Raw genomic sequence first — 13,931 nt, forward strand, 5'->3', positions numbered from 1 at the left:
TTTACACGTGGGACTAGTGTAGTTGCAGATATTGATATCTGCATAAACGCATTCATGTTAATATACAGCGACTTAAATTAATGCAAGCTTAAAATATTGTTGCAGGATTGCCTAAATTCAAGGTTGCAAAAATGAATAAGTTTTGTGAAGTCTGTCAATTTGCAAAACAGGCAAGGAAACCATTTCCTAGGCATGTTCAAGACAGTAAAAAGCCATTGGAATTAATCCACTCTGATGTGTGGACTACTAAAGCTGCATCTATTGGAGGCTGTCACTATTTTGTCACTTTTATTGATGACTTCAGCAGAAAAGTTTGGGTGTATTTTATGAAAAATAAAAGTGAAGTGTTTGGGCATTTCAAAGCTTTTAAAGCTATGGTTGAAAAAGAAACAGGTCTACAAATAAAATGCCTAAGGTCAGATGGAGGGGGAGACTACCTCTCAAATGAGTTTGCAAGGTTCGTGCAGGAGCATGGCATAAAGCAGCAATATTCATGCAGTCATATCCCACAGCAAAATAGACTTGCAGAAAGGAAAAACATGCATATTGGAGAGGTATCTCGGGCCATGCTAAATGAAAAAGATTTATCAGATTATTATTGGGCTGAAGCAGTTGCTACAGCAGTTTACATAATGAACAGGACTCCCACTACAGCAATACATTGCATGACGCCAGAGGAGATGTATACTGGTAGGAAACCAGACATTTCTCATTTGAAAATTTTTTGTTGCATTGCCTATGTTCATGTGCCAGATGAGTTGAGGTCTAAGTTGGATCCGAAAGCTGAGAAGATCTATCAGATTATTATTGGGTTGAAGCAGTTGCTACAACAGTTTACATAATGAACAGGACTCCCACTGCAGCAATACATGGCATGACGCTAGAGGAGATGTATACTGGTAGGAAACCAGACATTTCTCATTTGAAAATTTTTTGTTGCATTACCTATGTTCATGTGCCAAATGAGTTGAGGTGCAAGTTGGATCCGAAAGCTGAGAAGTGCATCTTTATAAGTTATTCTCTGCAGCAGAAAGGGTATAGATGCTATAATCCTTCTACTCGTAAGTTTACAGTGAGCAGAGATGTTTTTGATGAGATGAGCAGCTGGTATAAACCAGTAAATGTAATGATTGATGTAGATGCACAAAATGGTAATGCTGCACAGAATTCACAGCAGCAATCACAAAATATCAGTGGACCTGTAGTGTCCTCTAGCAGTGGTTCACATACTTCGCCATGGACAGGCAGATTGAGATCAAGAGAATCTCCTCAAAGCAATGCAAATAGTGATACGCAGGTATCACGAAAAGAAAAACAGAAGGTAGATCAGCCCATGTTTGATGTGAATGCAGGTCACTCTTATGTGGATGATGAATCCAGTGGCTCAGAACAGAGCATTGATGATGAGTTGGGTATTCCTTCTGTTGTTACACCTGGAGTAAGAAAGACCAGGGATGTTTTGAGAGCACCTGGAAGTGAGCCTATTTTACGCAAGTCTAGCAGAGCTAGGTATCCTGTGGATAGGCTGAAATATGATGGATTTACAGCCATTCACTATGCCTATATGGTCAAAGTGATACAGGAACCAGAACCCACTTCTTTTGAGCAAGTCATGGGAAATGAAAAATGGGAGAAAGCCATGGATGAAGAAATGGATGCCTTAGAAGCAAATGCTACATGGGAATTGGTGCCTTTGCTTAAAGACAAGAATGCAATTGGCTGTAAGTGGGTTTATAAGATCAAGCACAATGCAGATGGTTCTGTGAACAGATACAAGGCAAGATCAGTTGTCAAGGGGTATGCAGACATATGGCATTGATTATGAAGAAACATTCAGTCCGGTTGCAAGGATGGCAACTGTAAGAGCAGTCATTGCTATGGCTGCATCAAAGGGATGGTCTTTACATCAGATGGATGTAAAGAATGCCTTCTTGCATGGTGATTTGCAAGAAGAGGTCTTTATGGAACAGTCACCAGGTTATGTTCATGCTATTCATCCTGAGTTTGTTTGCAGCTCGAAGAAAGCCTTGTATGGCTTGAAGCAAGCACCTAGGGCATGGTCTGACAAGATAGGACAGTATCTTGTCACTATTGGCTTTCAGATTTCCAAGGCAGATTTCTCACTCTATGTGAGAGAGAAAGGTATTATGCTGCTTGTCATTTATGTTGATGATTTGATCATCATAGGTGATAGTGATGAAGATATCCTTCATGTGAAAATGCTATTGAAGCAGAAGTTTGAGATGAAGGATTTGGGAGAGCTGCGTTATTTCTTGGGCATTGAGGTGATTAGATCAAGTGGGATACAACTCTTGCAGAGGCAGTATGGATTGGACATGCTGTCCAAATATGGGATGACAGGCTGTAAGTCTATTTCAATTCCTTTGGAGCAGAATGTGAAGCTGAGCACAAATGCAGGTGAGCTTCTGGAAGACCTTACTATGTACAGACGCATAGTAGGAAGTTTGATTTATATGACTATTATCAGGCCAGATTTAAGCTATGCTGTTGGATTGGTAAGTCAGTTTATGCAGGCTCCAAGAAAACCGCATTTGGATGCGGCTAGACGCATACTCAGGTATGTGAAGTCCACATTGCAGTATGGACTATTTTATGAGGTTGGGGTTCAGATACAGTTGCATGGATACACTGATGCTGATTGGACTGATAGTACTTCTGATAGACGATCTACCAGTGGATATGTGTTCTCTTTTGGGAGTGCTGCAGTCACCTGGAGCAGCAAGAAACAGCCTACAGTTGCCTTGTCGAGCACAGAGACTGAGTACAGGGATGCAGCAATGGCTGCATGAGAGGTAGCTTGGTTTCATAAGCTAGGGGAAAATCTTTTGGCAAGCTTTTTAATGTGAGCTTTTTTACCATGTCCTTTGTTTTTGCGAGCTTTTTTTAGAAATCCATACATGTTTTTGTTATAAGAAAGATGGGGAGGTTAGAAAGAGAGGGAGAGAATATAGGATATGTTCATTTTCATAGCATGTGGGAGGGGTGCAAGGGTGTATACTATGCACAAGGGGGGGGAGGATATGAGTGGCAGTAGGAGGCAAAAAATTATGGAAGATATGTCCATATTCAAAGTAGAAGGGAGGAACTATGGGAGATATGTACATTTTAAAAGTGTATAATTTGACAGATTTGACCTCATATTTGGATTCCTCGTCGAATTCCGGTCATTTTGAGTATCAACATGACCATATTCTGATAAAAATTGGAAAAATGGTGTTTTTGTCATTTTGGCCTGTTTGGGGCCTGTTTTGAGTCTAGCGCTAGACTCAAAACAGGCCCCAAACAGGCCAAAATGACAAAAACACCATTTTTCCAATTTTTATCAGAATATGGTCATGTTGATACTCAAAATGACCGGAATTCGACGAGGAATCCAAATATGAGGTCAAATCTGTCAAATTATACACTTTTAAAATAAACAAATTTCCCACATGCTCTCCCTTCCCCTTTACATTTAGTAGATGAACATAACTTTCACATTCCTCATCCTCTCTCTCCTCCTTGCACTCCTCTTTGCATACCTTATAAGTTCCCCCTCTACGTTCTCCACTATGATAATGAATATATGTTCCAACTCCCCTCCCCTTCCTTCTCCATGCCACCTTACCTATGCGTCCGTCCCTCCCCCTTTCCTTTATCTCCCCTCCTCCCCCTCTCTCCTCTTAACTGCAACCACAACCCAAACTTTCAACCCACCCCACTCCATGACCCCCCCCCCCTCTCTCTCTCTCAAGTGAATGAAAAGCTCGCAATACTCATGAAAATTGAAAAAAAGCTCATGACAAAAAGCTCACCAAAAAATCACACCCCATAAGCTACTTTATGATATGCATCAGTCTACAGATGGACCAGTTGTCATTTATTGTGGCAACATGAGCAGTATACACTTGGCAAATAACCCAGTCTATCATGCTATAACAAAGGACATTGAGGTGCATTATCACCATGTGCGGGAGAAGGTTTTACTAGGTCTTATTGATCTAGTTTATGTCAGCACAGAGGATCAGGTAGCTAACATATTCACGAAGGCATTGGGTGCAGAGAAGCTGCACAAGTTCAGAGACCTGCTTGGTGTGCAGAAATTGGGATTGAGCTCGAGGGGGAGTGTTGAGATATCGAGCTTCACTCGCGATATGCCAGGGTGACCGTTGTGCATTTATGTCACCGACTTGTTAGCTGCAGATGCGGTTGGTATACCGCCCATGAATAATAGCTGGATGACAGCTATCCTTATCTACTCTAGTTCGTGGCTCAGTTAGTATGCCACCTTAGTTACTTGAGTTTGGTTTGAGACTCACATATAGGGTTCTTCTATTTCTTTGTACTAGAGTTATTTTGGCTTTCACAACTAAGAAGAGGAAAACTGTTTTCAGCCTCCACCTGTGTGTGTATTCCTCCATTGTGTATGTGAGAAAGCCGCAAGTGAGACTCCTTCCCTCTCTCCCACTATCTTCACAACTATACAATTGGAGTTGAGGACACTAAATTTTGCAAGAGGGGCTTTGAGTGAGGAGTTGTTGAAGCCTATTTATAATAGAGAGGACAGCACTGAGTGGTGCCATGAATTTAAAAGCCAATACCAAGAGTGAGTGTGTCACCACTAGGAGCAAAAGGAGATGCAAGGATGGGCATTGGAAGAATTCAAGAAGGAGTGGAGGACAAGAGTATGTCTACCACAAGCAAAGGAGGTTAAGGACATGATAAGTGCCTAGAGGGAGTTGAAAGAGAGTTCTTTGAGCTATATTGCCTAGAGGAAGGAAGAACTAAGGAGACGTTGGGGAAGGGCCGAGAGTGGAGAGCTCACTCTTAATATTGAATCGTGGTCAACATGCTGATTTGTCCGTTTGAGCATGGTATTGTGATTTGCAATTGTTCTGCGTGTTTGTGAGGCACATCATTGCTTCTAGGCGGGTCGATAGGAAGGGAGTTTGATGTTTGTTCCAATGAATGAACATAGCACCAAATGAAAAGCAAGTAAACAAGTTGCTTGAAATGAATGCAAAGAAGTACTCAGGATAATTGAATGGAAGGACTCAAGACAAGGAGGCAATGGTAAAAAGTTTCTTAGTATTAAGATACCTTTTGGCAATGGCAATGCAAAGGGTTTTTCAGCTGAATCCACTATTTGTATGAGTAATCAAAATGACCTGATATACCTCTCTCTCACTCCCTTTTATATATATTCCCCTCTGACAATGCATGGCATGGATACCACCTGTCCACATTTACATTTATATGCACCTACCTATTGGGGAGGTGGGTGCTGTAAATACTCTGACACAGGCAGCTCTTCGTCACACGCTCTTGCAATTGTCACCTTGGTTTGGTGAAGGCGATGTTGACTTGGGTGAATTGATCGCCCCTCGCTTCCCCAAGCCTTGCCTTCATTCCACTTCGTTGCTGGTGCCCTTCATTGCTCAGTTTCGCCTTTGTTTCTTCGTTCAGCATCGCCTTTGCCTCCTGTTGTTGAAGCCGGATTTCTCCATTTAGGGGGGTCAACATTATTCCCAATTGTTGTCTTATCGTGTCCTCTCCGCTTGGACCTCAGGTTGTTGTTCCATGTACCTTTGCTTGGTGTTTGTATTCCATTATGGCGTTATAGGCTCTAGATCTGTGGGGCTTGGACTTGTGAGATGCAATGCATCTTGTAGTACTAGTCCTTCACAATATTGAAATAGACAATGATCTCGTGCTTGGTCCACGGACTTGGGATCGTCTCTATCATCCAATAGTGTGTTTCAATTGTTGGCCGTCACTTTTCGGATCTCCAAGTCCTTCACAATTCGCATTGGGATCTGTACTTTTCCATGCGTTCTCGGTTTAGAGGAATGATGAGGGAGATTGGTGATAGAAACTCCCTCGTTGGCACTTTGCATTGTCGAGATTGTATGCTGCGAGCAAGTTCTCTTGTCCGGTTCTCGGGGGAATGGGCATTGGTGACTGGCCAAATTCTTCAGGCTCGGAATTAGTGAGATCAACTGTTTGCCTTCGCTCGTGTTCTCTCAACTTCTTGATTCATTGTTACTCCAGAAGCAGCTCCTAGACTTGTTTGATTCCTTCGTTTTCTCTTTTCGCCCACCTTGGCTATGCCTTAACTCGTGGACATCTTTTCCATGGTGTGGAGAGATTGTTGGGGTCAAAGCAGTGGGCGTCCCTTTTGTATCGGACTTGGAGTCTTCGTCTCTTTTGGGATTTTGGTCCGGCTGTCGTTGTATTAAAAGCACAGTTATGCTAAAACGCGTTTCAGAGCCCAGCCAGGCCTGAAATGCCGTTTCAAAGAAGCCCCGTTTCTTGAAACGCGTTTCAGAGTCTGAAACGTTTCAGGACCCTGAAGCGGCTGGCTGAAACGTTTCAGCCAATCTGAAACGCGTTTCAGAATCCTGAAACGGGCCGTTTCAGATAACACAGGCTGCTAGGTCTCCAAAATGACGCGAAATCCGCCGCCAGCCCCGTTTTTGGTCTTTTTGCTTTCGATTTTGGCCTCCTTCAGCCTCATACTCTCTCCATCCTCAAGGTTTTCCAGCCCTCCTTGAGCCCCATTCACTCCTTTCCTCTCCTTTCTCTCCTACAAGCTGCTTTAGCCCTCCATCATCATCTACTCCCCTCCAGCCCCCTCCTTCAGCCCTCTCTTTCAGCCTTCTGTTCCCTCCTCTTTTAGGCCCCACTTTCAAGTTTCAGCCCTCTCTTTCAACCCTTGGCTCTCTTTCAAGCTGTAGGCTGTAGCATTCTAAATGTGTGTTCTCATCTCAAAACCCCCTTTTCTAAACCCCCCCTTCGTGACGTGGCGTTTTCCCGTTTCAGCCCTCCCAAAAATCCCGAAACGTTAACGTTTCCGTTTCTGTTCCCCGTTTCCCTGTTTCTGTTTCCCTTAACTGGGTTGGAGTGAAGAGGTAATCCTAGGGTTAGGCAATAACATGGGGTGCAAATAAGGGCCCATGAGAGGGTCTATTAAGCAAAGGTCCTTAAAGACACATGGCACTAACTTGGGGTCCCAAATGGCAACCACTATCATTCTCAAACCCCCCATTATAAATTCTCTCATAGTTTTTCTCCCATGGTGCATGCATGTGGATATTGCAAGTCATCTATGTATGCCCGCCCTATGCTTCACTACATGCCATATAAGTATTTTCCCTCCCCTTCTCCCTTTTTTTCAAATTTCAAATATAAATTTTTACCGAAGTTTGCACCTTAAAATTTTGATCATAAACCTATTACAAAGTTCACACCTAATCCACCTCATGCTACACACCTAAAGACTTGTACAACCATGGGCTTCATGGATTATTTTGTTGACAAATGGATGTGAGATTGGCTCGCTCAACCTCTATGATCTCGATAATAGAGGTGAAAGAGTTATGTTCTAAAAGGAGGTTCTTTCTTGGGCCCATATTGTTGATTCCTAGGTAATTGGAGGTGACTTCAACATTGTGGAGTTGCTACAGATAAAAGAGAGGGAAGAGAAGTTGTGATTTACTTTCCTTTTTTAGTTCAGGAACAGAGATTGTTGGGTTGCCTCAAGTGCTCCTATTTTCTTGGTCGAATAGGAGATGCCCCCTAGTGTATGTACTTTAGATCATTATCCTGATATTATTTTTGTGCCTCACACTCATGCTCGCTATGCAAGTATTAGGATTCCAGGTGTCTATTATATAGAGGAGGACTTTTTAGTGGCCTTTATGCAAATCTGGGATTCCTACTGCAGCTCTTTTTTATGTTTGTGGTTTCTATCACTTTGTTGCGAGGTTCAAGAGACAAGATATTCTTAGGCAGGTTATTGCTATTTGTGAGCACTTGGCAGCCTTGCAAAGGGAGGAACAAGAAAGTCCTTTAGATGCCTGGGACCACGAGCACCTTCTTGCAGCAAGGGCGCACCAGTAGACTCCCATGGAGAGTAGATCTGAGCTTTCATATCATATATGAGAGTCTGGTTCAGATGGGGGAAAGAGTCAGTAAACACTTTTTCTCTAGTCTTAGTCGTAGGCTTGCTAGATAGTGTTTCCCTGTTGATTGATTCTGACAGGTCTTGCATCAGACTCTTGTACTATTATGCATATTGCTTCTGATTTTTTATGCTTCCGTCCTTATTGCAGATCCGGACATGAGTAACAAAGATGGTACCCATTTGAGGGTGTGGCAAATAGTTTCGAATGTTGATGAAATAAGATATGAGGATCTCTCTTGACACACCTTTCACGAACTTTTTAGGACTTCACGTGCCCTTGACAAGGAAAAGTGTGCAGGTGCAGATGGTTTGACCCATGTTTTTTCATTACTTAGTAGGACAATATTGGTGATCGTATCGTTTTTGCTGTGCAGGGCATTTGGGACTCTAGTGTTATACGTGTTTCAAGTACTAAGGGTCTCATGCATCTGATCCCTAAGGAGGGGTGCAAACATTCATAAAAAAGGGAAGGCCAATCACATTGCAGATAAAATCCTAGCGAAGGCAATCAGCCTTTACTTTTTGACTCGATACATGACGCACAAATTGCTTTGTGCATGGGCATAGCATTTTTTATAACATCTTCATTGTGAGAGGCTTCTAAGTGGGTTAGTTAAAGTGGCAAGGACCTTGCTGTTCTACTTTTGGATTTCAAGAAAGGTTATGGTAGAGTAGATTGGGGTTTTTTGAAGGGTACGCTGCTGGTTTTGGTTTTTCTAATTCATTGATTAGAGGGGTGTCCTCAGCCCACAGTCGAGTTCTTATCAGAGGTGCTAGAGGAGAGAGGTTTCAGATTTCTAGATCAGTCCGTTAGGGATGCCCTTTTACTATTTGTTACGTATCTGGGTTGTCAAGTTGGCACAGACATTTCTTCTTTTTAGACTCTACTCTCGTGTTGGAGAGTATCAAGAGGAAACCCTGCTTTAGGGGTTAAGCCAGGCTGGATCCAGCGTCTAGAGTGGTAGTTGTTAACTAAATTTTGATGGGCATTGCTTGGTTTGTTTGTTCATGCTGGTGCCACTCTAGGTGCTGCATTTCTCAGCTTAAGAGAGTTATCAAGAACTCTCTGGAGTGGACTTCACAGGTCCTCAAATGCAAGAGTCAGAGTGGCTTGGGAGACCTTGGTTCATCCGACCTAGGGGGGAGGGCCTAACACTATTGGCTATGATTTTCAGCGCAGAGATTTACTTTGCAAGCTTGTGGTCAAGGACTTTATGCCAAGTGAAGAGCCTTGGAGAGATTTCCTACTTCAATGCTTTGTTCTTGCACCCCTTCTGGTGGTACCTGGATGGACAGCACTCCTTTCTTCTGCGGACATCAGGATATGTCCTTTACCTTTTATGGCTGCTATTGTCAGAGCTTGGCGGGGTTTCAATAAGTTTTTTACAAAGGGTTTCCCCAGCTTGCAAGATGGGATTGACAGGCATCCAATTATGTGGAATGACTCTATTCTTGATGAGATTGGTAGACCTCTTGGTGCCTCGGAATATACGTAGTTGTCCAAGTGGGAGAGAGGTCTTGCTGCTTCTTTATGTTCCTGGAAGGTTTTCAAGGATCTTCACAGACTTAAGCTGACTAATCACCTAAAAAGAATGGTAGGAGGATTGCTTATCTTGAAGCAGTTATTCCTCTAGAATAGGTCTCTACAGTGGTGAGCAACAGTTTTTCAGGTGCAAAAGTGTCGCTCTTTAGGTCGATAGGTCTCTAGTAGGATAGTGGTGAGGACTATTTGGTTTCAATCTGCAGTCCGGAGGTAGGTTGGTCAGATTTCCGATGTTGATGTGGGGTTTGATGCACACTTGGAGCCAATCAGGGTTGTGGCCTTTATTGAGCAATGTTATTTCGCTTATGGCTGGTTTGTAGGCTTTCATCCAAAAATCTCTCTTTTGGTACTTGGAGGTCTTGGCTTCTTGGGGGTGTCCCCATAAAGTTTCTTTAATGGAGTCCGGGCGAGTGGGAGTGGATTAAAACAATTAACCACACAAAGGGTTTTTCTGTTTTGGACTTTAACAATAAAGTCATGCCAAGAAGTTTCAGATTGTTGCCAGACGTGGGAGACATTCGTGAGCTTTGGGATTATAGGTCTACTATGTATATTTTCCTTATCCACTTTCTTCATTTCTTTGAGTTGCATGGCCTGGCTCTTCCTTAAGGCCTTAGAGCTTTTATGACAGTCAGGACTCCTCTTGGGCTATCTTGGTGCGGCCCCAGCGTGTGCACTTTTACAGACTTCACTGTCATGTCTTCTCAGTACAGGCGTGCAAATACTTCAATGGACACTTGCTTGGAGCTTGTGGTGAGCGAGCATCACTGCCTGGTACGTTTAGAGATCTAGATATACAGAGGCTATTGGCGTCACCTAGGTCCACCTAGTTCATACCTTGGTCTGCATTTGGGCCAATATTGTACACGCTCTCATGACTATTTGGTCTAGGATCCAGGGTTCTTCTAGGTCACCTTCAACCAAGAGGACGGTTTTTCTTGGTTTTTATCTTGTTGCTCTTTGTTTAGACCGGTTATTATACTGTTGGATGAGCATGCCGTGCATGATGTACTCCTGCCTTGAGTTTCTTCTGTTGGCTGTTTCTTTCATACTTAATAGAATTCTATTTCACGGACGCAACAAAAAATTGTAACTGAAGCCATAGTGCTCATGATACCTGTGACATAGGCTACAGTTTTTTGGTTGTGATTTTTGATATGCCATATTTCATGTGTTCTTTCATCTTTTTTATTTGAATGAAAAATGACTCGTCACATTCTTACAATTTACTTTTCTTGATTCTTATCATTGATTAATATCTTTTGTATCAGTAGTTACAATTTCTGGATTTAAATTTGCTACTTAGATATTCCAAGAGTTCTTCAAGCCAACCTGAAACGTGTTGAAATATCCAGCCAAGATACAGTAGTATTGCATTCATTTTTTAAGAGTGGAAGCTTTTGTGCACGTTTAGTGCGAATGGGCCTGTTAAATTCAGAGCCTCAGTTGAGTTATTCTATGTCAAACACTAGTATCATTACGTCATTGTTCTGGTATAATATACCAAAGTATTTCTGTCAAGTTGTTCAAGCAGAGTGTAAGTACCTTCACCACACAGGAAATTATGATGCCAGTTTTTTAGGACTAGGAAATTTGTGAAAAAAGTTCTGCTTGCTATTTATGCAGGTTGCATTGGCATATAATGAAGCAGTGGGGGCAAAAAAATTGCATTTGCAGGGAGGGCCTTTGGTACAGCAAACATTCCTTGCAGCCCTTGCCAAGCGTGTGGATGGCATTCTCACTCTGGAAGGCTCTCTTCTTGGTCAGAATACTTCAAATCTACTCTTGAACGACATTCTGAAATACTTAGATATAGTGAATAGTTCTCAGAATGACCGCCAACTGAAGGAATTGCAAAGTCCTTCTCTTCTTGCATGCTATCTCTCATGGTATGATATTCCATATTCTTCAGTACTTGCCAATGCTATCAAGCAATTATCAAGCTGCACTCCTGGCTTTTCTTCTATGAAGTTTGACTCTTTCAACTTGCCACAGTTGGCATTAATGCTACCAGGAACAGCGACCCAAACTCTTCTTCAACTTAATGATTTATTATGTTATTGGTGCACACGCTGATATGTGCTTAAGAAAAGTTACGGTTTTAGATAGTTTTGATTTCTTATGGCTGGACATACTAAGTTATGTGAGGGAAAAACTCCAGTTTTTAAATCATTTTCTTGTAGACAAAGACGTCCATGAAGAAATGCGAAGACTAGCCACTCGATCAAGATGGAAAAACCTCAACAATAGAACGCACAAACATAGAGAATCAACTATTCTCATCCAATCTTTAAACACAAGATCCTTACAAAAACATAAGACATTATAGCCACTCAAAGACTTATGGATTCAGATATTATATGTTTACAAGAAACCAAGACTGAACAATATGAAACACATCTCCCTTCAACTTTCAAATGCATTAATAACCGCTCCACTTGCACACTAGTACGAAATAACATCACTATTCAACAAACAAACACGATTGCACAATTCAAAATTGAAATTACAACTATACGTATAAAAAAAAACACCCAATACACGATTGCAAATATATACAGATTACCATCTAGCAAATACAAATTATTCTTTCGATTGTTGCATAACACATTATCGACCATCGATAAAGCGAACAATGCTATATTGCTAGGAGATTTCAACATTGATATGTTACAAAAAACAAAACAATCACACACATTAAAAGAAATTATGACTACCTTTAAATACGACCAACAATGCGACCACATCACAACAATATATGGAACACAATTAGATCACATTTGGAGCAACATATCAAAGACAACCGCTCATTATGGACAAATCACTCCATAACATACATACATGCATAATAAAACAAGGACTTTCACATCGTACTACATGTTAAACAACTCAAAAGAAAATAAAAAAAACAAAGATAACTTCATTTCTCATATAAAAAACTCAAAAAAAAACCTTAATTTGTTAAAAACAAAATTATTAAAACCAAAAAAATCATTCAAGTAGGGCCATAGTGGTGCCACCACCTTGTTTTACTCTGCACTTTTGGATGCAAGGAATTGTTATATGCTCTAGAATTAGAAGTGGAAGAGCCATTGTCCTAGATGTTAGATAATTCAACTTCATGATTTGTTCCATTCTTATAAGATTGGAGGTGATGGTTGATGCCTTTGAACGCTATGACTTTGCTAAGGTGCCAAATGTAATTGTGTTATCCACCTCATTTTGAAGCAGTTCTATCCCAGAATTATATGGGAGCTACCATTGAAACAAAATTTGATCCTAAAATAAGTCTCAACTTAATAAACAAGAATTTCAATACAAACTAACACCATGAAAATTATTCAACTTATTGATTCCATTAGCAAGATGTGTGCGTGTGCGCACGCGAAACTACTTGCTACATTTAGCAAGGTTATGGAAGTCAAGAAAATTATATCCTAAGCCAAGTCTCAACTTTAATTCATTAACAAGAGTAAAACTAGAAAATCAATACAAAGCAAACCAACACCATGCAAATAATTTAAAATTGGCCCAGTTAGCAAGTTTCTTGTACACAAAAAGTTACATTTAAGAAAACATCAAGTAAGCACTCAACTAGAAGAGAGGTATTAGAGTTATTATTCAGATCTACACAAGTAACAGTATCATTTAGGAATCTCAAACCTCAATAAAAAGTGATTACTCCTCTTATCTAATCACTTTCATGGTGGCGCTTGTGTTCCACGATCCTATTCTATTATCTCCTCCTTGATTAGTGCTAACACTTTGTGTTGAAAATGATTGAGTCATTTTACATGAGATTCTATCTTTAGCTTTCCTAAATTCCTTTCTATCACATCCCAAATCAAATCTCTCGTGATAAGTTCTCTTATTTTCAATTCGACTCACCAAAATCAATCCTCTCTCTGATCCATCACATCAAAGCGCATCACCTCCTTTTGGATACTCTACCCTCTTCAAAACTTTTGATACTAGCTACTCTAAGTTAGATGGATGTCTAAACTTTCAACAAAATAGATCAAATTGATATGTATATCCCCTCAATGGCTCATTCAATCTTTGCTTGAGGATACCCACTCTGTAAACAAATCTCGTTCAAAATACAAGGAAAGAAAGATTGAAATCCCTTATGGCATCAACCACCTATGCTTTCTTTCACGAAGCTTCTCTTGGGTACTATTGCACCACACCTCTCCCATTCTCCCTCATTGCAATCTATATGCTAATCATCAATAATAAATAAGGAACCAAGAAGACATTCAAATCTCAACAAGAACAAAAAGCTAGAAAGTTATAAAAATCAAGTCACAATCCCAAAACAACATTTATGTTTAATTTATGTAGATACTTTTAAATTCAGAGTGAATAATGTAGCCTTAATTAGGAAAGAAAATATGATAATTTAATTCATTACATTTATAG

At 40.8% G+C, this 13,931-nt stretch overlaps 1 protein-coding gene across 2 annotated transcripts in view; it reads left to right on the plus strand.

The window, feature by feature from the left end:
* Positions 1–11,672, plus strand: part of EMB2771 (E3 ubiquitin ligase) — a 305,147-nt gene extending 293,475 nt beyond the window's left edge. For both annotated transcript variants that reach the window (XM_087395130.1, XM_087395131.1), the window contains one exon: positions 11,136–11,672. In XM_087395130.1, coding sequence (XP_087251256.1) covers positions 11,136–11,585 — 450 coding nt within the window. In that variant the 3' untranslated portion in view covers positions 11,586–11,672. The remainder of the gene's footprint in view (positions 1–11,135) is intronic.
* The last annotated feature ends 2,259 nt before the right edge of the window (positions 11,673–13,931 follow it).

The sequence above is a fragment of the Dipteris shenzhenensis genome, chromosome 24, assembly GCF_047967505.1.
Source record: "Dipteris shenzhenensis isolate YYH24624 ecotype China chromosome 24, Dip_SZ_1.0, whole genome shotgun sequence".
NCBI classification, from domain to species: Eukaryota; Viridiplantae; Streptophyta; class Polypodiopsida; order Gleicheniales; family Dipteridaceae; genus Dipteris; species Dipteris shenzhenensis.